The sequence below is a fragment of the Sarcophilus harrisii genome, chromosome 4, assembly GCF_902635505.1.
Source record: "Sarcophilus harrisii chromosome 4, mSarHar1.11, whole genome shotgun sequence".
NCBI lineage: Eukaryota > Metazoa > Chordata > Mammalia > Dasyuromorphia > Dasyuridae > Sarcophilus > Sarcophilus harrisii.
In genome coordinates, this window is record NC_045429.1 from 96,283,772 (window position 1) to 96,307,605 (window position 23,834).

At 42.5% G+C, this 23,834-nt stretch overlaps 2 protein-coding genes and 1 pseudogene across 2 annotated transcripts; all 3 read right to left on the reverse strand.

Annotated features, from left to right (window-relative positions):
- Nucleotides 1–903: 903 nt before the first annotated feature.
- On the reverse strand, nucleotides 904–6,893 carry LOC100921085 (NADH-cytochrome b5 reductase 1). The gene is made up of 9 exons (XM_023501887.2): nucleotides 6,803–6,893; nucleotides 5,917–6,066; nucleotides 5,740–5,812; nucleotides 5,051–5,157; nucleotides 4,634–4,763; nucleotides 3,639–3,722; nucleotides 2,670–2,755; nucleotides 2,052–2,151; nucleotides 904–1,710 (listed from the first exon to the last, which is right to left on the reverse strand). The coding sequence occupies exons 1-9, from the start codon at nucleotides 6,815–6,817 to the stop codon at nucleotides 1,538–1,540; spliced, it is 918 nt and encodes a 305-aa protein (XP_023357655.1). The 5' UTR covers nucleotides 6,818–6,893; the 3' UTR covers nucleotides 904–1,537.
- Nucleotides 6,894–9,144: 2,251 nt separating this feature from the next.
- Nucleotides 9,145–11,269, reverse strand: LOC116423581 (probable E3 ubiquitin-protein ligase TRIML1). The gene is made up of 3 exons (XM_031968575.1): nucleotides 10,371–11,269; nucleotides 9,921–10,115; nucleotides 9,145–9,888 (listed from the first exon to the last, which is right to left on the reverse strand). The coding sequence occupies exons 1-3, from the start codon at nucleotides 10,509–10,511 to the stop codon at nucleotides 9,145–9,147; spliced, it is 1,080 nt and encodes a 359-aa protein (XP_031824435.1). The 5' UTR covers nucleotides 10,512–11,269.
- Nucleotides 11,270–13,254: 1,985 nt separating this feature from the next.
- LOC100926830 lies at nucleotides 13,255–15,140 on the reverse strand (annotated as a pseudogene).
- Between the last annotated feature and the right edge of the window lie 8,694 nt (nucleotides 15,141–23,834).

Sequence of the window (23,834 nt, forward strand, 5' to 3'; positions counted from 1 at the left end):
TCTCCCTCCCCCTCCCTCTTTCGACTCCATTCCCTCCTCCCCTTCCCATTCCTTCCTCCCTTCCCCTCCTTTTCCTCTCCCTTTTTCCTTCCCTTTCCCCTTCTCTCTCTCTCCTTCCTTTCATTCCTCCTTCCCTTTCCTTCCTCTCCCTTTTCCCTCTTTTTCCTTCTTTCTCATCCCCGCCTTTCCCTTTCCTCTTCTTTTCTTCTCTTTCTCCCTTTCTTTTTCTTTTTCTTTTCACTTCCCCTCCTCCCTCTTTTTTATTTTCCTTCCTTCTTTTTTCTCATCCCCTACCCTTTCCCCTTTCCTCTCTATTCTTTCCCTTCTCACTTTTCCTCCTTTTCTTTCCCTCCCCTGTCCCCTAACTTTTCCTCCATCTTTCCTCCACTGCCTCTTCCTCTTTCCAGTTCCCCTTTCCTCTTCCTCATCCTTCCCCCCTCCTATTTCTACTTCCCTATCTCTTTCCTTACAGACTCCTTAAGCACTTGTGACATAGAGTTCAACATGCAGCTGAACAAAAATCTCAACACATCCCACCAGCCTTTGCTTTAAGAGCTCTAAGGAGGGGAGAGCCTCTCCTTCCTGAGGAAGAAGAGGCAAAATGTCTCCAGAGAGCGTATCTGCTTATCCTCAGGCCTCACAAAGGGAACCTCAACTCCAACTGCCCCACAACTCCTGCTACGTCTCTCCTTCCACAAGCTAGGAGCCCTCTCCCTTGCTTGAGACAGTTGCTCAAATTGAAAAACAGTGGGTGGTATATGTGGCACTGCACGTTTCGACACATGCCCAGAGCTGTGCCCTCTTATGGAAAGTTGGGAAAGAATACTACGTTGTGGTGCGGCTGCCCTCTGGCAGCTGAAACCCTTAAAAGTTACCCCAGAAAGACAGACACATGAGCCCCACGAAAGCCACATGGGGGCCTTGACCCCATTTATTTCCACAGGTGAAGGCTCCTGAAACAAAGGCAATGTCTAAGAAGATTAAGCAGGCAATATCTTCCAGCAGACGTGAGGAGAGAGAAACGGGGAGAGAGAAACAGGAGTCTTGGTACAGAGGATAGGCACATATCCCTGCACTTCTATGAGAGCTAGGGCCTGGCCCCACATCTCACCAGCAGTACTGCCTTTTCCATTTCAGTGCCCCCTTCGACTGCACACCTAACTCCACCCCACCTTGCAGAAGCAACAGCTAAGAATCGCCAATTGTGAAAGTGCAGGGGGCGGCAGCCACCCCCTTTTCACCCCTAAACAGCTAAGGTGAAGGTGTAAACGCCTGAACCCTCTCCCAAAGTCAGCTCCGTAAGCACCGCCTCGGTGACCTTAAGAGGCAAGGCTTCCAGTCCAGGCCTCTGGGAGGATGGCAGTGTCTATGTCTGCCCCGACCCGGCTGAGCGGGAGAGAAACACCCTCCTCTGAGGCTTGGCAGAGGTTGCCCAAGATAGGGCAGTGGTGGCAGGTCAGTAGCAGAGGGCTGCCAGTGGGAGCACTTGATAGGGAGATGGGTGGGGGCTGAGCAAAGCTAGAGGAGGGTGAGGGCCTCAGTAGGTAAACCGCATCTTCTGTGAATACCCCAGCTTATCCAAGTTGGGGTGGCAGGCCAGCTGTACCATGGGGGGCGGCCCACACAGCAACAGCAGCACGTCATCCCCGGGGGCAGGCAGGTGCTCCCGGATCATGTCAGCTGTCACAAAGCCCCTGCCATAGGCCCAATCTGCAGGGGGTAGGAAGAGGAGAAACCAAACCGAGTCTCCCATTCTGACCCCGGGCATGCCGGGGGTGGTAGGTGGCACCAGAGGCTCTATATTAAGTTGTGTTAAGGAATGGGCACAAGCACAGACACACTAGAAGTACCACCCTTGCCAAGGACTCGGGGAACAAAAATAGAAATTAAATGGGTCTTTGGTCTCAACCCATTCAAACAGTGGAAGTGGGGACTCCATGCTTTTTCCATTTGAATCAGGAATCAGGATGGAGAAGGCTAGGACCCAGATATGTGTGTGGCAGGGGAAAGGCCAGGGGTGGAGGTGGGAGGGTATCTAGGTGTTGAGTTACCTGCTGGAGGCTGATCCAAGGTGAACCAGAGTTTAAATCGTTCAGGATGTCGGGCCTGCAATTCCTCCAGGTCTTCTCGTAGGATTATATCCTTCTCAGTCTGAAATATCAGGAAAAGAGAAAGTGGACCCCTCTAGAAACCCCTAACACCCTTTGCCCCCAAAGAAAACCCAAGTGAAAGCCTCATCTCTAAAGCAACACCTTAATGCCAGCACTCATTATGCTCCTTAGTAAATGGGGAAAGACATTTGTAAAGGATAGTTCCAAATTCTAGGAAATAAGAATTTCATAAAGTTGAACTGAAAGAAAATGGAAAGATTCCAGGATCATAGCTGGAAGGCACCCTTTAACCCAGCCCCCTGAGAAACCTATAAGCTAGGGGTGGGATTTGTACAGGGTCACATAGGAAGTATCAGATTTGAGATCTGAACCTGGTCCTTAATCCTCCCCACTTTGCAGGAAACAGTTCATGTTCTTCTCTCCAATAGCCCAAACCTCAGACCATTGCTGGGATGAGTTTTGAACCAGCCCCCAGACCTAACCCCTGGCACTCTGCATATCACGGCACATAGTCATCAGACTATTCTGCAATCCTGGTCCATAGCAAATCCAACTAACCTGGTTGGCAAACAGCAGAAAGCACCGGGTTGGATCTTCAGGGTCCTTTAGGATGGCCCGGACAAGCTGCAGCATTGGAGTGATCCCTGAATAAAGACCCCCGTATTGTGGTTGTGTGTCAGAAACAGCTTCTCCTGTCTGATTCTTTTTGTACAGCAAAATAACGTTTTAGTCATGTATACTTATTGTGTATCTAATTTATATTTTAATATATTTAACATCTATTGGTCATCCTGCCATCTAGGGGAGGGGGTGGGGGGGGTAAGAGGTGAAAAATTGGAACAAGAGGTTTGGCAATTGTTAATGCTGTAAAGTTACCCATGCATATATCTTGTAAATAAAAGGCTATTAAATTAAAAAAAAAAAAAAAAAAGAAACAGCTTCTCCTGCCAAAAGCCTGGTTAACCTTTTTTTTATCTTTAAACCTACCATTACCTACTCCATACATTTATTCCATTTCCCATTCCCTCTAGTTTTCTAGGACTCCTCTATTTCAGACAGGAATTACAATTCACCCCCCCCCCCCAGAAAATATGAGTTTGAATTTAGTGATTGGTTTGGATAGATCTTGTGGCACTAAACAGAAATCCAGATGGTAAAATTCATTTAAGGAAATAATCCAGGACTTTTTAAAACAAAGCAAAACAAAAACAACCTCACAATCTAGGACAAGTGTTGAAAGAAGCAGCTGTTAGCAAACATCTAATGATTCAATGAGAGGCTGCACATCCATCTCTGCTTAGCCATTCTGATTTCTTTCTATCCCAATCCAAAAAGGTCTGGATTTGAGTTTATTGGAAACACCCCCTGATTTCAATCCCTCTTTTTTACTTTTCACAGACCCAGGAACTCCAGCAACTCATCATTACCAGTCCAACTATGAGCATCTAACCCTTCCAAGTGTCACTTGCTACCAGCTCCATGCCAACAGCCAACAGCATTGGGGGCAGACACAAGGGTGACACACACCGGTCCCTCCGGCAATCATTCCCAACTTCTTTGCCACTCGGGATTCTGCTGGAGATTTCTTGCTGGGCTGAATGTCAAATTTCCCTAAGAGAAGTCAAGGGCAGAGAGGACAAATGGGAAGTCAATTTAAGGAACTGAAAAAGAAATGTAGAAGAAACCCCATGAGCACTTTATCAAACGGATATGCACCTTAATTCTGGACATCAACGCAGTGGCAAATTTATTCGCAGTCTAGTTGGAGGCTTCAAATTGACCTGGCTATCAATGGTACTATATTCTGGGAACATGAATCGAGCTGGGCCATCTGTCTCTCATTACTGCCAGATCCCAGTACTCTCAGGAAAGAGAGGTGTTGTTGTACAGCCACCCCATGAGTCATGAGCAATCTTAGGCAGTGAGATGCCTCCCTGATGAGACAGACAGGCACAGGGCCAGGTGTGACTCAACATTCCCTAGTGACAGCAGTAGGACTCAGGGGCCAGGCTAATGGGCCCAGCTGTTCCAGTGGGAGAAGAAGAGGTAGGAACAGCAATGAAATCTACCTCCAGCTTACTATGAAAATGAGACTGAGAAAGCTTTTTGAGAGAGCAGAGAAGGAAGCAAATGTCTGCCCTGGTCATATATATGTCTATTACAAGTGACAGATTCAGAACAGTGGCTGTTCCCTATGCCCATGAGATAACATGTTTCATATTATCAGAGCTATGCTTAGATGGAAAAGAGCCTTAGCTCCTTTAGATAGGATATATTTTATTTTTTCTTGAGAGGCAATTGGGATTAAGTGACTTGCCCAGAATCACATAGCTGCTTGTGTCTGAGGCTGAATTTGAACTTGGGTCCTCCTGCCTCCAGGGCCAGAACTCTATCCACTGCACCATCTTTAGATATGTACAGAGAATAAAGGTCATACAAACGGCATGCTAATGCAGATACCTTCATAAAACATATAATGGCGGAAGGCTAGGAGTTGGATTAGGAAGCAGTAGGGCTGATACCTTTCCCATTATAAGTGAGCATTCCACTTGGCCCCCGAAACTCCACCACATCTCCAATCTTGAGGCTGTCCAGGTACTGAGACATCTTCCCTCCCTCAGGGAATTTGGGGTGTACTCCTTTCAGATAGACCTGAAGAGAGGAGAGAATAGCATGTGACCAGTTTTATCAGTTGTCAAATCTCATGTCTCCCAATCCCACTTCTGGCTTTTTCCTCCCAGATTTAACCCAAGCTTTAGAAATTCCAGATATTATTGGTGCTTATTAAGTTGCTTGACTGAGCTTGAGTTTGGGGCAAGGATTGTAAATACTCCTTTTCTCCAACCCTAAAAACCACTGTTCTTGATATACCCAGTGAATTCCCAGGAAAATGTTGGAGGGGAGAGGAAAGAAAGAATCCTTGGGGCCCTTTCTCATACCTTGATGACAAGATCCACATAGCCCTTGTTCTCATCACTGGTGACGGGTGTATAGGGACGGACAACCAAGTTGCCATCAATTCGGGCGGAGAGATAGACATGTTTTCCTGGTGACCATATAGGAAGTAGGGTGTGAGGGTGAGCCAAGAAGGTTCCTCCAGCCTTTCCTGTTTTCTGGTCCAGTGAATTTTAAAATAAGTTTTGAATCTGAGCCCACTGATTCTCTCTGTTCCAGGTCAGAATGAGTCATGGAGCAAAAGAAAAGTGTCCTCAACAAACTCACTCTGAATATAGAAAAATGTTACATGGGGTACTTATGGAGATAAGAAAATCCTTTTTGCTTCTTGTCAGATCCCCAGTGATCCCCAAATTCCAGCAGACAAAATTGAAAGAACCCTGACCAATTTGTCCTAGGATCCCAGGAAGGTGCTGAATGGAAGAGAAACGGTCCAATGGAATGTTCCCTGCCTCTGCAAAAGTCAGTAGCAATGATGTCTGGAAGGATAGGAAAGGATTGTAACTGGCTGGCAAAAAATGGAGACTACACCCTAGCAATGGGACATCATATCATTTGTCAGACAGAAAATCACATCATGAAGGGAAAGGAGGAAGAAATGTAGTAATAGGAGATCAAAAGGAGGAGGGAGAGTAGCCCTTTCTCATTCCTCCCCACCAGAGAGTCTCCTTACCTACAGGTAGTCCCAGGATGTGATGGGCGGAAGGTAGGGCAAAGCGGAATTTCTTGGTGTTGTGGCTGACCGTCTAAAAAGAGTAAGAGGAGCACATCCCTGCACGGTCACCCCTTGCCCCTTTTCTGACCTCCTCTCCCCTCTCCCCCAGCTCACACATCCCCACGTGCGACTGACCGTCTTATCCAGCAGCCTCAGCAAGTACTTCTCATTGGGGTCCAGAAGGGTGACAGGCGCGCTGCGGGCCCTGCGAAGCAGGTAGGAGCCCAGGGCCACTCCGAGCAGGGTCACAAGCCCCACTCCCAGGGAGGCCAGCAGGGCAGCGCTCTGTCGGGGGAGAAGGCAGAGTGAGCGGCTGGGCAGCTCCGGGACCCCAGCCTCCGGGTCCCCAGCGCTGCAGAGCTGGGTGTCTACTCCCGTGCCCTGGTGTTTCCCCAGGGGGATTCCGCTCCGCCACGGGGAGGGCCGCCGAGGGGTGAAGCGAGTCTCGGGGTCTGAGACAAGTGAAAGGGCTGCTTCCCAAAACTGTACTGCGCCGGGAAACTGCTCCGCGGGGGGAATCCGGGGGCCGGGCTCCGGTGCAGGCAGAGTGAGGGGCGGGATGCGCGGGGATGCAGGGCAGGGCCGCGGGATACAGACGCGAGCGGTCCCAGCGTGCGCCCCGGGGGGGGGATCCAGGGGCCGGGCTCGGGCGCAGGCGGAGTGAGGGGCGGGATGCGCGGGGATGCAGGGCAGGGCCGCGGGATACAGACGCGAGCGGTCCCAGAGTGCGCCCCGGTGGGGGGATACAGGGGCCGGGCTCCGGTGCAGGCAGAGTGAGGGGCGGGATGCGCGGGGATGCAGGGCAGGGCCGCGGGATACAGACGCGAGCGGTCCCAGAGTGCGCCCCGGTGGGGGGATCCAGGGGCCGGGCTCGGGCGCAGGCGGAGTGAGGGGCGGGATGCGCGGGGATGCAGGGCAGGGCCGCGGGATACAGACGCGAGCGGTCCCAGAGTGCGCTCCGGGGGGATGCAGACTCCAGGGAAGGGGAAGTCTGCGGGCGCAAAGCAAGGTCGGTCCTCACCGGCTGGATCCCCATGGTCAAGTGCCGAGTCCGCTCCCCAGCCTCCCAGGCCCGATCCCACAATGCGCCGCGGGGCAGGGCGGGGCGGGAGAGGACCGGGCTGGCGGGGATGGGAAGGAAAGAGAAGCGGAAAGCACTGGGGGGGGGGGGGGGGGGGGAGAGCGACGGAGGGGAGAAAGCGGGGAAGAGAAGAAGGAAGGAAGGAAAGGGAGAAGAAGGTCAAGGGAAGCGGGGGAGAAAGGAAGGCCCTAGGGGAGGAAAGGGTGGAGAAAAGGAAAAAAAGAAAGAAGAGGAGGGAGATGGAATATAAGGGAGAGGAATGGAAGAAGGAAGGATTCACAAAAGAGGAAAGCATTCAGGAACTCAGGGTTGTTCTTGCAATCATCTGTACTTTCCCCAAATCCCGGAATCCTTAGTCCTATCACTTGAGCCTCTTACTTCTATGCTTGATGTGGGGAGGCGGATGGGAGAGAAGAGGGGGAAAGGGAGAAAGCAGGAGTGTAGAGAAAGAGGATCCCAGATTCACCCCGTCAGAATCAGGAAGAGCCCTCAGAGGTATCTAGTCCAAGCCCTTCCGTGGTACCCAAATGCTCAAAAAGCCTACGAACCCTAAGGAAAAGGGGACACTCACTATCTTTGAGTTCTTTCTAGTTTTAGACCAGTCTATGTTTGTCCTTACACGGGTTCAATAGGAGATCAAAAGGAGGAGGGAGAGAAGGCTCCTCTTAAATGTAGCCCCTTTCTCATTCCTCCGCCCACCAGAGGGTCTCCTTACCTACAGGTAGTCCCAGGATGTGATGGGCTGAAGGTAGGGCAAAGCGGAATTTCTTGGTGTTGTGGCTGACAGTCTAGAGTAAGAGGAGCACATCCCTGCACGGTCACCCCTTGTCCCTTTTCTGACCTCCTCTCCCACCCCCTCCCTACCCCCAGCTCACACATCCCCACGTGCAGCCTCAGCAAGTACTTCTCGTTGGGGTCCAGAAGGGTGACAGGCGCGATGTCCTGTCCTTTACACTCTTGTTTTTATTCCTCCCTTCTGGGAGCAAGCAGAAGTCTGATCCAAACAGGTGCATCTAGAGCCCAAAAGACCAGCCATCATTGGCTCCAGCCACTTACTAGCTGTGTGATCCCGGGCGAGTCACCTATGGTGAAAATAATAACAGCTATCTTCGAGGACTGTTAGGTAGATCAAACGAGTTAAAATTTGTGAAGTACCTGGCAAATAGCAAGTACTTAATAAATGCCTGTTTTCTTTCTTGTTTTTCTATTTGACAAAAATGAATGTTGAAAATCATCTTTACATATATTTGAAAAAATAAAATATTTTTTAAAAACTGTGATCCCTTTGATCCAGCAGTGTCACTATAGTGTCTGTATCCCAGAAAGATCATAAAAGTGGCAAAAGGACCCACATGTGCAAAAATACTTGTGGCACCTCTTTTTGTGATGGCAAAGAATTGGAGGCTAAGTGGATGCCTATCAATTGGTGAATGATTGGCTGATTTCAGAAAACCCTGGAAAGTCTTACTCGAACTGATGCTGAGAAAAGTGAGGAAAAGCAAGAGAACATTGTGCACAGCACAGCATGATTATGTGATGATCAGCCATGGTAGACTTGGCTCTTCTCAGCACAATTTCAATAGATTTGAGATGGAGACTCTGGATCCCAAAAGAGAACTATAGAGACTGTATATAGCTCAAAGCATACTATTTTCGTTTTTTTTTTTTGTTTTGTTTTTGTTTTTTTGTTTTTTTTTTTGCTTTTTAAATGTTTTTCCCCTTTCAATCTGATTTTTCTTGCACAACATGACACATATACAAAAATGTTTAAACGTATTGTAGTTGTATAACCTATATCTTGAGGAGAAGGGAGGTAGGGATGGATCAAGTAAAACATTTGGAAGACAAAATCTTAAAAATATAAATGTTTTTGTTTTTGCATTTCCAGTGCCTAGGATATTTCTTTGTATACAGCAAGTGTTTGATATTTGTTGAATTGAATGAATATTACGTTATGGTAGAGAAGTTCCCTTTCTAAGCCTTTATTAAATACCCATTATGTGTTAAAAAGGTTGAAAACACTCTTTACATATATTTGGAAAAATAAGCTCTATCAAAATGCCTATCGTGTTTGGAAAAGGGGAGGGGGAAAAGGAAGGAGGGAGAAAATTTTGGAATTCAAAACCTTGTAAAAAGGAATGCTAAAATTTTTCTCGACGACATGTAATTGGGAAAAATTAAATACTATTTAAGAATTTAAAAAAAAAAAAAACAACAAAAAACAAATGATGGGTTCTGTACTTGACCTGAATCTCAGACTCTAGTGAGGAATATGGGCTTCCTCAGCACTGAGTATTCAGTGGACAAATAGTAAGAGAATTGGGGTTATTCTCTTCACCTGAAAGGCCCAGAGAAAAGAAAGGGCAGACAGGACCCTGGAAGATAATAGGGGGGAATCTGTAAATAAGGGAGCTATCTGCCACGTTGTAAAAGGATATATGTCCACAATCATAATGGAAGAAAATGCCTAGCTTGTGCACAGGTACTCTTGAATGAATGCTTTCCAAGGTGTGGGAAATCCAGAGAATGAACTCCTCTCCTACTTTGAGGGACATGAGGGAGAGTACATCCCCAAGGAATTTCCCCTTCTTGTTTGCTGATTCCCTATAGATCCCCACTTCCCACTCACTCTCCCCCCCCACCTCCACTTCCCAATAGTGACACCCTGAAACGAATCTCTGGGCACCCAACACAGAAAACACTTGCCCAACTTGGACACTTGCAAGTTTCACACTCTTCAGATCTTCAGAGAAGATGAGATTGGAATTCACTGTCTCAGGATTCAGAGTAATGTTCCTTTGGAAGGTCAATAGTATTTCCCTCATTCCACTATTAGTCCAGTCCAGAGTAGCAGGCTCTGGACACTGAAGCAACAGCACCTCACTCCTTTCCAATGCGCTTCTCACATCCAGGAGCATCTCCATAAGTGGCTTCTCAGAGTTCTTCTCTAGCTCATCAATCATCTTCTTTAGGTTTTGGATATATTGGGAAAACCTGGCCTCAGTCCCCAGGAATTCTCTCATATTCTTTCTTTTTCCTTGTCCAGCTTTTGTGGATTGATCGGGATTTTCTTTGTCAAGGAAGTGCTCATCTTGAGGTATTCTGGTATGATGACCTGCTTCAGTACCAGTGTTTCCTTCTTACACTGATCCACTCTCCTTCTCTCCTGGTCCAACAAAATTTGAGCCTCACATGCCTTTCTCCACAAAGTGTCACAGGCTTGCCGGAGTTTCATCTTGCAGTGCTCTGCAAACTCTCATATGGGATACACACCATGAGCTTTGTGTTCTTGGGAGAACAAGCAGGACATACAGAGCGGCTTCTGGTCATCTTCACAGAACAGCTCCTGAATTGCGAGGTGTTGCTCACAGATGGTGGGGCAACTGAGGGATTGCATTAAATGAGGTCTGAACTGCTTAGCGAGCACCACTAGATTCTCTATGCATTTACTGGGTTCTAAGTCTCTGGGCTGGCTTGTTCTTCTGCAAAGTGGACAAGCCCATGGTACAGGAGCTTCCTCCCAGGTTGGAGGACACTCTTTGCAGAAACTGTGTCCACAGTCAATAGTCACCGGTTTGGTGAAGTAGTCCAAGCAAACAGAACAGGTGAGTTCTGTCGTGAGGTTTTCAACGTTGTCCTTGATATCCATGTTCCTAGAACTTGATTCCCTCTGATAGAAGAGGTTTCCTTCAGAGGCTGTATAGCTCCAGATCTGAGCTCCCAATCCTGCATTCCCTTTAAATACCCATCTTATACCCCTGAAGCTCCACCCCTCTGAATTGACACCAACAAGGTGTTAACTCACCTACTTTACACCTTTGTGTTTGGCCCTGCTTTGGAAGTAGTTCCAGGAGACTGAGCTGTACAGGGAAAAGCTTCACACCTCACTGATACTACTTTAACAAACATATTCTAGGTAATGAAGACACAACTCACTGTCACACTAGTTGTGTGATGTTTTCTACTAATAATTCCTAATATTATGAAGTGGTTTAAATTTATGTGTTACCGTCATTATCTTGTTTTTTTAATCTTAAATCAGCCCTGTGACTTAATGACTGTATCTGTTACTCCTTTCCTTTTCACCTTTAAGACCTGAGGCAGATATTTAGAATCAAGAGAGAAGTTAAGCTTTAGAGGGAGTTTTTGAGGAAAGAGGTTGAATTCAGATGTAGTCTGTTAATTTTCAGTTGCCATTGGGCTATTCCTTAGAAATATTCAGGAGGTCAGAGGAGAGGTAAAATAGTGATCCTCTTTTACTTTTCCCCACAAACTATATTTGGTATCTTTTGGAAAAGGCTAAAGCCATGGGGTGAGGGAGGGCATTAGAGAAGTCAGTGAGGGAGGTCCCAAAGTAGCAGAGCCACACGAGAAGTAAATTCCAAACTTATTTCTTATTGGTCTTTGATACCCACCCTCTGCCCTTTTGAATTTTATCGTATTATTATCTGACATATATAATGCCATGTTTTTCCTGACTCCTACTTAGCCTTTTTATCTTATTAATAAATAAAAAAAGAATTTATTAAGTGCTTTTTATGTTATATTAGTTAATGACTATATCTGTTACAACTTTCATTTTCAGCTTCAAGACTTGAGGCAGATATTTAGAATCAAAAGAGAGAAGTTAAGCTTATATTATAAGTTAAGCTGTTATATTTTATTAACAAAGCTCTGTGCTAAGGCTGGGGCTACAAATAGAAAAGCAACAGAGCAGTTTGATCTTCCTGACACATAACCACACTATCTCTCCCCCAGGACACTTTGCTGCTTTGGCTAGGTTTATTTGCTTGTCTTATGGGTGGCAGTTGGTCAGGATGTGATAATGGTGTTCCTGGGAAAGGTAGATTACTTCTCCAAAGAGAAAACTAAGTCCTGTCTCTTGCACAGCTCCTCTCCTCTCTATTCCTTGTGCAGTAGGGTTTTCATCACCATCCACCTGGCCCACTTGCAATATTTGCCTCTGAGGTGTTTCTACAGCTTCCCCCTCTGTGCCCATCCATCTTTCATGGATCCTGCCAGACTGATTTTCTTGATGGATAGATCCATTCCTACCTATACTTAGTGCAAAAGTCTCCTGTGATTTGATTCCACCTACTGAGTCTGTGCCTAGAATTCAGTTTTCTACAATTTAATGACACCTTACCTTTCAAATCTTATTTTCGATCATTCCTATCCTTGCAACCAATGCTTCAACCAAACTAAACTATCCTCTGCCACTGAATACATCCTCTTCCCCCTCTGTCTATTCCCCATATTTAGAATCTGCCCTTTCTCTATTCCCTCCTGAATTCCTACCCATCCTGTGAAACCCAACTCCAATGCCATCCCCGTCCATGAAGCTTTATGTGATGTCCCAGAGTCCCCAATGACCCACATGTACAAAAATACTTGTGGCACCTCTTTTTGTGATGGCAAAGAATTGGAGGCTAAGTGGATGCCTATCAATTGGGGAATGGCTGAACACATTGTGATAGATGAATGTAAAATAATATTATTTTTCTATAAGAAATGAAGAGCAGGCTGATTTCAGAAAACCCTGGAAAGTCTTACTCGAACTGATGCTGAGAAAAGTGAGTAAAAGCAAGAGAACATTGTGCACAGCACAGCATGATTATGTGATGATCAGCCATGGTAGACTTGGCTCTTCTCAGCACAATTTCAATAGATTTGAGATGGAGACTCTGGATCCCAAAAGAGAACTATAGAGACTGTATATAGCTCAAAGCATACTATTTTCGTTTTTTTTTTTTTTTGTTGTTTTGTTTTGTTTTTTTTTTTTTTTTTTTTTTGTTTTTTTTTTTTTTTGCTTTTTAAATGTTTTTCCCCTTTCAATCTGATTTTTCTTGCACAACATGACACATATACAAAAATGTTTAAACGTATTGTAGTTGTATAACCTATATCTTGAGGAGAAGGGAGGTAGGGATGGATCAAGTAAAACATTTGGAAGACAAAATCTTAAAAATATAAATGTTTTTGTTTTTGCATTTCCAGTGCCTAGGATATTTCTTTGTATACAGCAAGTGTTTGATATTTGTTGAATTGAATGAATATTACGTTATGGTAGAGAAGTTCCCTTTCTAAGCCTTTATTAAATACCCATTATGTGTCAAAAAGGTTGAAAACACTCTTTACATATATTTGGAAAAATAAGCTCTATCAAAATGCCTATCGTGTTTGGAAAAGGGGAGGGGGAAAAGGAAGGAGGGAGAAAATTTTGGAATTCAAAACCTTGTAAAAAGGAATGCTAAAATTTTTCTACATTTACATGTAATTAGGAAAAATTAAATACTATTTAAGAATTAAAAAAAAAAAAAAAAAAAAAAAAACAAATGATGGGTTCTGTACTTGACCTGAATCTCAGACTCTAGTGAGGAATATGGGCTTCCTCAGCACTGAGTATTCAGTGGACAAATAGTAAGAGAATTGGGGTTATTCTCTTCACCTGAAAGGCCCAGAGAAAAGAAAGGGCAGACAGGACCCTGGAAGATAATAGGGGGGAATCTGTAAATAAGGGAGCTATCTGCCACGTTGTAAAAGGATATATGTCCACAATCATAATGGAAGAAAATGCCTAGCTTGTGCACAGGTACTCTTGAATGAATGCTTTCCAAGGTGTGGGAAATCCAGAGAATGAACTCCTCTCCTACTTTGAGGGACATGAGGGAGAGTACATCCCCAAGGAATTTCCCCTTCTTGTTTGCTGATTCCCTATAGATCCCCACTTCCCACTCACTCTCCCCCCCCACCTCCACTTCCCAATAGTGACACCCTGAAACGAATCTCTGGGCACCCAACACAGAAAACACTTGCCCAACTTGGACACTTGCAAGTTTCACACTCTTCAGATCTTCAGAGAAGATGAGATTGGAATTCACTGTCTCAGGATTCAGAGTAATGTTCCTTTGGAAGGTCAATAGTATTTCCCTCATTCCACTATTAGTCCAGTCCAGAGTAGCAGGCTCTGGACACTGAAGCAACAGCACCTCACTCCTTTCCAATGCGCTTCTCACATCCAGGAGCATCTCCATAAGTGGCTTCTCAGAGTTCTTCTCTAGCTCATCAATCATCTTCTTTAGGTTTTGGATATATTGGGAAAACCTGGCCTCAGTCCCCAGGAATTCTCTCATATTCTTTCTTTTTTCCTTGTCCAGCTTTTGTGGATTGATCGGGATTTTCTTTGTCAAGGACGTGCTCATCTTGAGGTATTCTGGTATGATGACCTGCTTCAGTACCAGTGTTTCCTTCTTACACTGATCCACTCTCCTTCTCTCCTGGTCCAACAAAATTTGAGCCTCACATGCCTTTCTCCACAAAGTGTCACAGGCTTGCCGGAGTTTCATCTTGCAGTGCTCTGCAAACTCTCGTATGGGATACACACCATGAGCTTTGTGTTCTTGGGAGAACAAGCAGGACATACAGAGCGGCTTCTGGTCATCTTCACAGAACAGCTCCTGAATTGCGAGGTGTTGCTCACAGATGGTGGGGCAACTGAGGGATTGCATTAAATGAGGTCTGAACTGCTTAGCGAGCACCACTAGATTCTCTATGCATTTACTGGGTTCTAAGTCTCTGGGCTGGCTTGTTCTTCTGCAAAGTGGACAAGCCCATGGTACAGGAGCTTCCTCCCAGGTTCGGGAGAGACACTCTTTGCAGAAACTGTGTCCACAGTCAATAGTCACCGGTTTGGTGAAGTAGTCCAAGCAAACAGAACAGGTCAGTTCTGTCGTGAGGTTTTCAACGTTGTCCTTGATATCCATGTTCCTAGAACTTGATTCCTTCTGATAGAAGAGGTTTCCTTCAGAGGCTGTATAGCTCCAGATCTGAGCTCCCAATCCTGCATTCCCTTTAAATACCCATCTTATACCCCTGAAGCTCCACCCCTCTGAATTGACACCAACAAGGTGTTAACTCACCTACTTTACACCTTTGTGTTTGGCCCTGCTTTGGAAGTAGTTCCAGGAGACTGAGCTGTACAGGGAAAAGCTTCACACCTCACTGATACTACTTTAACAAACATATTCTAGGTAATGAAGACACAACTCACTGTCACACTAGTTGTGTGATGTTTTCTACTAATAATTCCTAATATTATGAAGTGGTTTAAATTTATGTGTTACCGTCATTATCTTGTTTTTTTAATCTTAAATCAGCCCTGTGACTTAATGACTGTATCTGTTACTCCTTTCCTTTTCACCTTTAAGACCTGAGGCAGATATTTAGAATCAAGAGAGAAGTTAAGGTTATTTTATAAGTTAGCCTGTTATATTAACAAAGCTCTGTGCTAAGTGCTGGGGCTACAAATAGAAAAGCAACAGAGGAGTTTGATCTTCCTGACGCATACCACACTATCCCTCCCCCAGTACACCTTGCTCCTTTAGCTAGGTTTATTTGCTTGTCTTATGGGTAGCAGTTGGTCAGGATGTCATAATGGTGGGAAAGGTAGATTACTTCTCCAAAGAGAAAACCAAATCCTGTCTCTTGCACAGCTCCTCTCCTCTCTATTCCTTGTGCAATAGGGTTTTCATCACCATCCCCCTAACCCACTTGCAATAGTTGCCTGTCAGGTCTTTCTACAGCTTCCCCCTCTTTGCCCCATCCATTTTTCATGGATCTGCCAGATTGATTTTCTTTATACATAAATCCATACCTATACTTAGTGCAAAAATCTCCTGTTATTTGATTCCACCTACTGAGTCTGTACCTGGAATTCACAGTTTTCTACAATTTAGTAACACCTTACCTTTCAAATCTTATTTTGTATCATTCCTATCCTTGCATCTAATGCTTCAACCAAACTAAACTGCCCACTGCCACTGAATACATCCTCTTCCCCCTCTGTCCCCCTTATTGAGAATCTTCCCTTATTCTATTCCCTCCTGAATTGCTACCCATCATTTGTGTTAGAATCCTTACAAGGTGCTAACTCAGTTATCTAATTTTAGCATAGTACTTAACAGTTCTCTAGCTCACTAATGTATTTAGTACACATTGGAGTTCTACAAGATTGACAAATCAGAGAGGAGTTCAGGAGATTCACAAGTCAGAAGCCCATAATCCCACTTTTGGAGGAGGAGTCAGCCTTTGAGTTCACACCTCTAAAAGAGCATATGAACGGACAAGCCCACTGGGAGCACTCGGGGAGATTGAGAAGCCAGGATTCAGTTGGGCTGAATGAAAGAGGACAGAGATCCGGAAGGCCTCCAGAAAGATAGCTGAGCTCCAAGTGAAGGAAAGAGAAAATAAAGGAAGTATACTTTACAGCTGGCTGCATTTGAGGTGATTATTACTCTGAAACGAAATGAAGGCTTTCTCCAGAGGCTCCCCGAGAAATCTGCTCCCAGAGAACTTTATATTTAGAGAAGAGAACATTATATCTTTGAAACCCAACTCCAATGCCATCCCCCTCCATGAAGCTTTATGTGATGTCCCAGAGTCCCTAATGACCTTCCCCAAGGAAGGTCCCATTTGATTTTGTCCCTCTGTGATGTACTGATGCAGGATGTCTCAAAACTCTCCAGTGTCGGTTTCTTTTCTTTTTTCCCCCTGAGGCATTGGGAGCAAGGAACTTACCCAGGGTCACACAGCCAGGAAGTGTTAAGTGTCTGAGATCAGATTTAAACTCAGGTCCTCCTGACTTCAGAGCTGGGTTTCTATCTACTGCACCACCCAGCTGCTCCTCTAGTGTAGTTTTAAGTTGATAACTATGTATCCTATTGCATGCTAAAATTGTCTGAATTTATGTCAAATCTTCCTATCAGACTCTAAGCTCCTTGATGACAGAAATCATGTTTTAGCTAAACTTTATATATAGCTTTCTGCAACTAGTATAGAACTTTGCTTACAATGACTATTAAGTTTGAATCCTGTTGTTTTGCCTCATCTGTGTACTCCGCCCCCTCCCTCTCCCTCCTCCCTTCCTCTCCTCCCCTTCCCCGCCTCAAAAGCACTCTTCAAGGATCAGAACTAGAGCTTCCTGTTCTTGGCTGTCTGTAGTGCTCTCTTCTGAATTTTTACGGCATTTATAGACTTGGCATCTGCTCTCTGTCTCTGTCTGTCTGTCTGTCTGTCTCTGTCTCTCTCTCTCTCTGTGTCTGTCTCTGTCTGTCTGTCTCTTCCTCTGTCTCTTTCTCTTTGTCTCTCTCTTTCTCTCTGTCTCTCTGTCCTTTCCTCCCTCCTTCTTCCCCTTCTCTCTCTCTCTCTCTCTCTCTCTCTCTCTCTCTCTCTCTCTCTCTCTCTCTCTCTCTCTCTCTCTCTCTGTCTCTCTCTCTGTCTCTCAGTCTCTCTCTGTCTCTCTCTCTCTCTCTCTTTCTGTCTCTCTCTCTCTCTCTCCATATATATATATGGTGGCTCCTTGGCTGTGGTAGTCATTAGAATATGGTTTTCATCAATAAAAATAATATCTTTTAAGCTGGTTAAGAATCCTAGGAGGTCTGAGCCAAACAAGGATTATAATCTACAAACTGTCTTATTTTAGGAATGCTGCATCTTTATCTTTACTTTATCTTAGTTTATATTTTTGGCTCCAAGTTGTCTTGTCTTAAAAATGCTGATTTTACCTTCTGAGATACTGACTAGTATCTTATCTTAGTTTACATTTTGATGATCAGAACCATAATAAGGTGAAGATACTTAACGCCCAACTCCAACTAATCTCTAAACCATAAAATTAGCATCATGAGTAACAGTAAGAAGTTCCTAACCTAATCACCCCAACTCTACCTCTAAGATGAATGCTCCATAAAAATACTTTTTGCCCAGTTCTTCACTAACTGCCTTCTTCAGTTTAGCCAACCTGCCATTGGTATAATAATAAAATCTTTGCCTATTGATTTGGACATGGTCTAAACCTATAAATTCTTTTAAGATGCCTCAGGATACTTATCTGGAATCTTATTTTGGGGAAGTTTATTGCTCCTGCACCCCCACATTTGGTGGCCCATATGGAGAAATTTAGTTTTACCTCCTCCATTTCAAGTTCCCCTTTTGATTTTTTTACCCCTAGCATCTAGGAATGCTTGTTAGGGTCATTGTGAACTTTACTCTCAATATACTTCCCCTTGCTGGGGATGCCTGCTCTTGGGAATACTTGCAGTTTGGGCGCACTTGCCACTTTTCACCTTCCCTGGAAAGCCAGAGGAGGCAAGTTGCTATAGGAATAGATGCTTTAGAAATTCTGGTAAAGATGAAACAGTTCATTTCTGTCCCTAAAATGCAGAGACAAATTTGGCCTACAACATCTCAAAAATAAGAGGCTCATTTATTTTTTCTTTCTCTTTGAGCCAGAGCTTTATTTCTCAAAAGGAGGCAGGCCAAATAGTATGGGAAGCTAGTTGGCAATGAGGGTCGGGAGAAAGAAGCTTTTATACCAAAATTTTGGCTGTAAGCCAGTTCACTGTCTTTTGTAACAGTGCCTGGTCTTAGTCTATTCTGGAGGATCAGGAGAAATGGCCCATCAAAAGGTCTCTCATGTTTTTTTTTTTTTTAATTAGTATTTTAATTGCTTTCTTTGTTGTTTTGTCTGTCAAGTTTGTGCTGTGAGCTAGCTTCTATTATTTTGAAAGACTTAAAATGCAATCAGCTGGAAAATACTTCTAAAGACTGCAGTAAGAGAGCACTGGAAAATGTTTATTAGCCTTACTAAATCCTACCTTAGATTAAAAAAAAAAAACAACAACCAGGAAAAGCCTTTTGTAGTCCCAACACTGGCCAAGTTGGGACTATAGAAATAAAGCTAGATAATTAAAATTACAGAACCACTAAAACATTTTAGCAGATTTGGGGAGCTTTGAGATTAATCATTAATGTGATTGGCAATTAGTCTTTTTAAGTTTGCAGGAAAACACTCCAGAGACTGTGGGATATTTTCCAGGAATTCACCCCCTTCTGAAACATCTTAGTAAGTTTTGAGGTACCACTCTGTAGAATTTACTTTAAGGAAAAAATAAGGATTAGATCTTATAAAAGTTTAAAATGGTTTTAAAAGCAATTAACAAGATTGAGATTATTATAGCTCATGTCCCTCTGTTAACTTCTCTCATCTCAGATCAGATTAAGAAAAGAGAATGCAGGAGAATTGTAGGGAAACTTGAATTCTGATTCATCTAGTAGAAAGGGAAACAGAAACTCCAGCAAGAACCCACACATCCTGCCCCGTGGCTGACATTCCCTGAGCCCTGACACCTAGAGATAACTACCAAAGGGAGATCTGTCCAGCAGAAACCCCAACCTCAGCTGCATCCATCCAGCTGCTACCTGGGAATGTCCAGGTGTCCCTGGCAGCCCTCAGCATGGTAGTGTGACATGTGGGAGTCAGCCAGTCTCTGTTCTTTGGTAAGTCCATCTTCTATCTTTTAGTTGCAGAAATGTATTAACCATGCTATTTTCTCTTTCTGTGTCAGTCTCTTGATTTGTAAAGAGAAATAATAATGGTTGTTGTGAGGATCCCATGACTGTAAATGGTATATAAAAGTTAACTGTTTTATTGGGTGTAATTGCTTCATATTTGATAAGTTGACATGGGTTTTTATATGTGATATAATGCCAATATTGAGATAAATGATTTTCTATGTAAGGTATTTTGGAAGCATATTCAACTAAATTAAGGTCACCTGCTTGGTGATTAATGGGATCCCAAAACCTAGGATCCCAAGGCGAAGGAGGATAAATAGTACACAGAGGAAAGAAAAGGTTTGTGTAACTTTGGAAAAAGTCAGAAGGATAACTGAGTTTGATTGGAACATCTAGTTAGAATTTAGACATCTTATGAACTAAAGTTAATGTCAATATAACTTTTAAAATTGGTGTGTATGTGTTAAAATTGGAAACTTGAATGTAAATTATATAATTCCTTCCCATTTTTGTAATAGATTATATTTTATCTGATTTTTAAGAATTGTCTTATTTTGTCCCTAAAAATGAAAGAACTTATTTAAGGGAACAGAAGAGGGAAGCTCAAGGCCTCCTGAGAATTCCCAGATATACAATGGCTTGGGAGAGTCAATAAATACTAATTGATAAGTAATAGATTCTTTCTGAGATTGTAGAATTCAGATTTGACTTGTTATCCACTAACTTAAATGTTAAAGTATGAACTGAACAACTAAAAGAAGATAGAAACTTTGTTTAAAAATGTTATGTTATTATATTGTATTTAACACATACTTTAACATATTTAACATGTATTATTAGTCAACCTGCTGAAAAATTACCCATGCATATATCTTGTAAATAAAAAGCTATAATAAAAAAAGTTATGTTATTTTACTAGCCTTGCTAAATCTGTTTTATAATGTTTTGTAAATGCAATTTAGGGAATTGGATATTTTTACCTTTATTTGTAAGTTAAGGGAAGTTATAGCTGGGACAATCTGGCTATCTCATAGGAAAATTATAAGATTGTTAAATTATTTAGAGTTATTTTCATAAGGTCAAATTTAAAATTGTTTATTGAAAAGGAGGGAATAATGAAAGCCTTATTTGAATTGGTTCTGCTTCCTTAGAGTAAGGGGTATGGATTAGAATTAGTCTATTCCCCTCTCCCCTTCCAGAGTAGTAGAGGTATCAAAAAGAACAGGCCCTAGTAATCCTAAGGATAGATGGCAAGGACATGCAGGAGCAGCAAGTTCAGCCTCTTCTCTGGACTTCCTGTCTAGTTCCTTAAATTTCTAAACTTGTCAAGTTTCTTGAAACCATCTCTCAAGCAAGGTCATCAGCCTGGGAAATAAGATGGCTTGAGTTATGGAGTGAACTTGGCTTACTGAGAAGTGATGTCTAATGACTTACATTTACATGGGAATGCACTTAAATTCGGGAAGAAAATAAAAACAAGTGAAAGATGTTAAGTGAAATCTTTTGATTGTGTGAGACTTGGTAAACTTTGTTTTTTCTGAGAAGACTAATTTAATTGGTTGCATTAAGTCACCTTAAAAATGTTCCTGTTGTTGGGAAGGATACTGGTTTCCTTCACAGAAATAAGGATGTTGGAATTAGGGGACTGTAGGGTAGATTCTGTTTTGAGTAGATTGAGCTTGATAATAAATCCAAGTGGAGATATCTAGCAGTCAGTTGTATATAGCTGTGTATGTAAACTTGGAGTCCTCCATATAAACCTGCTAACTGAACTCATCGAGTAGGTAATATTGCCAAGGTAGAGAGAAGAGGGCCTGAGAGAGCCTTGGGTGAGAAGAGGGTAGAAACTCATACTTAGGAGTTGAGAGAAAACAGAAGTGTGCTGAAACTCCCTCATACAGATTGTTAAATTTAAATTTAAAATTTCCCCCAGAAATTGTCAAATGCTACAAATCAGGCTTGGTTGACTGTTTTGTTGATTGTCTAGAGTTAAGAAATGATAATGAAAATGTTAATGATGTAGATTACACATAAAAATCTTTTGTAAATTTTCAGAGAGCTGGGGTTGTTAAACATTTACTAGCAGATAATGTTATATATCAAAAGAGATTGAGGAAAAATTGTTAGATAAATATCACAGAATTCAAAGGAGAAGGGAGTGGTTAATGGGTTGAAATGATTCAGAAAGGTCAAGGAGGAAGAGCATTGGGAAAAGATCACGGGATTTAGCGCTTAAGAAATCATTTAAGAGACCTCCATGGGAAGTTTCAGTAGAGTGGAGGAGTCAAAGCCGGGCTATAGGGAGTTGGGAAGTGAGTGGGAGATGCTAAGCAGAGGCAGCAAAGATAGCAATTCTTTGCTAGAGTTTCACAGAGATTTTCCATATGGGACAAATTGTCCATTTGATAAGCTCATTCATTAGTTTATAATTCTAAGTCTTAGTCTGCCAGAAAACCTTTTAATAAGGAGCAAGGTTTTGTCAACCAGCTTCAATATTTCAGTGGCACCATGATCTCATTTGTGTCAATATTTCTACTACCATTACAGATTGAAAGCCATCTGTCCCTTTTTTCCCTATAAGATCCTTTATACATGTTTTCTCATAAATTCTTTGGAATGGATCTACACAACATGCCGAAAGTCTTCCGATTTTTTTTTTTTTTAATATTGCTGGGGTACCAGTTATCACTTGGGCCCCTTTCCTCTCCCCCTTCCTTTCCCTTTTATCTTCCTTCTGCCTTCCCCCTCCCCCTTCTCTTTTCTCTCCTTTTCCTCCCCACCCCCTCCAGGGTGGAAGTGCAACTTTTCTAGTCACACCTGTTCTTGGTGATAACTTTTATGTCCCTGCTTATGTACAGAATGTGCTTCAGTAGTGATGAGTCTTTCTACTGATGTTTGGGTCTTCTGAGATTTTGGTCTTTTAAGATTTGCAACCAAACAGTATGACAAGGAAAATAAAAGTGATAAAGATAACAATAAAGATAAAGAATTGCTTAGGGAGCAACTTGATGTTCTGAAAGTGCTGAGCAATTTACCAAGTGCAACCAGATGGATCTTCCCTTCAATCCTGGGTTCAGCTTACTGTTCATATGCAGTATTTACCCAAGATAGACTAACTAGGCAATTTCACCCATTGAAATTGCATGCTAAAAATTTGGGCAATATTAATTCTTTTTAAAAAATAATATTTTATTTTTCTCTAATTAAAGACAATTCCTAACATTCTTTTTATTATTATTATTATTATTTAGTTTTCAACATTCATTTTTGTAAGTTTTTTTTCTCCCTCTTTCCCCTAACATCCCAACACAGCAAACAATCTGATACAGGTTATGCATGTACAACATATTTCCATATTTGTCATGTTGTAGGAGAAAAATCAGACCAAAAGGATAAAAAAACACAAGAAAGAAAAAGTAAGCAAAAAAAGGTTAAAAAAAAATACTATGCTTCAATCCACATTCAGCATCTGGAGAATGTCATTTTCCATCCCAAGTCTATTGGAATTGCCTTGGATCATCACATTGCTAAGAAGGGCTAAATCTATCATAGTTGGCATAATCTTGCTGTTACTATGTACAATGTTCTCCTGATTCTGTTCACTTCACTCAGCATCAGTTCACTAACATTCATTTTAAAAAAAAAATTGAGTTCCATATTTTTCCTTTCTCTCTTATCTCCCCTTGCCTGAAATAATTTTATATAGGTTATATATGGGCAATTATGTAAAACTATTTATTTTTATTAATTTTGTTTTTCTTATAAGGATGACTAGCTGTATCTCTCTTAAGTGATTATAGATTTCATTGAAAAGTCCTCATAGTTTCTGGGTTTAATGAAATATGAATCATATAATCTACAAAGAAAGACATCTGTAGAATCTTTTGCAGAGAAAATTCCTCTTTTATTTGACTTTGTGTAAAGCATTATCCATAGAAATGTTTCAGATGAGCATATGCTTGTCACAGAAAAATGCAGACTTGAATGCAGAGGTGGTTTTATTCTATTTTTGTATTCTCCAGCATCTACTAGAGTGCTAAACACAAAGTAGGCACATAATCATCATCACCATCATTAAGTCTTTTTTTCTTAAAAGCTTTTTAATTTTCAAAAGACATGCACAGATAATTTTTCAACATTAACCCTTGCAAAATTTTTTTGTTCCAATTTTCTATCCCTTTGGGACCTTCTATCCTTTGAGGCATTAGAAAATCCATGTTTTAGTGACCTTAACATTGGGCTATCTTCAGGAGGGATTTTTTCTTCGAGCTTCTTGAGAGCAGAGACTGTCCCTTCTTTTTCTTTTTTCTTTTCAGCCCTCGTATAGTGTCTGATACATGGTAGGTTAACAAATGTTTATTGTCTGACTCTGCAATAGGTGTGATCAGATTTATTTGCTCTTTTTGACTTCAGGATTCATAAAACCAGACTGATACTTCCTCAAATAGTAGGTTGACTCCTGAGATGGTAGAGACTGAATGTTGTGGTCCACTGATGTTACTATTGAGAATAAATTGCCATAAAAACACTGGAAGATCTGTTCCATTTCATGTCTATCCACCCATATTCCTATGTCATCAACAAGTAAGGACTTCTTCCTCCCAAAGGAAAAAGGAAA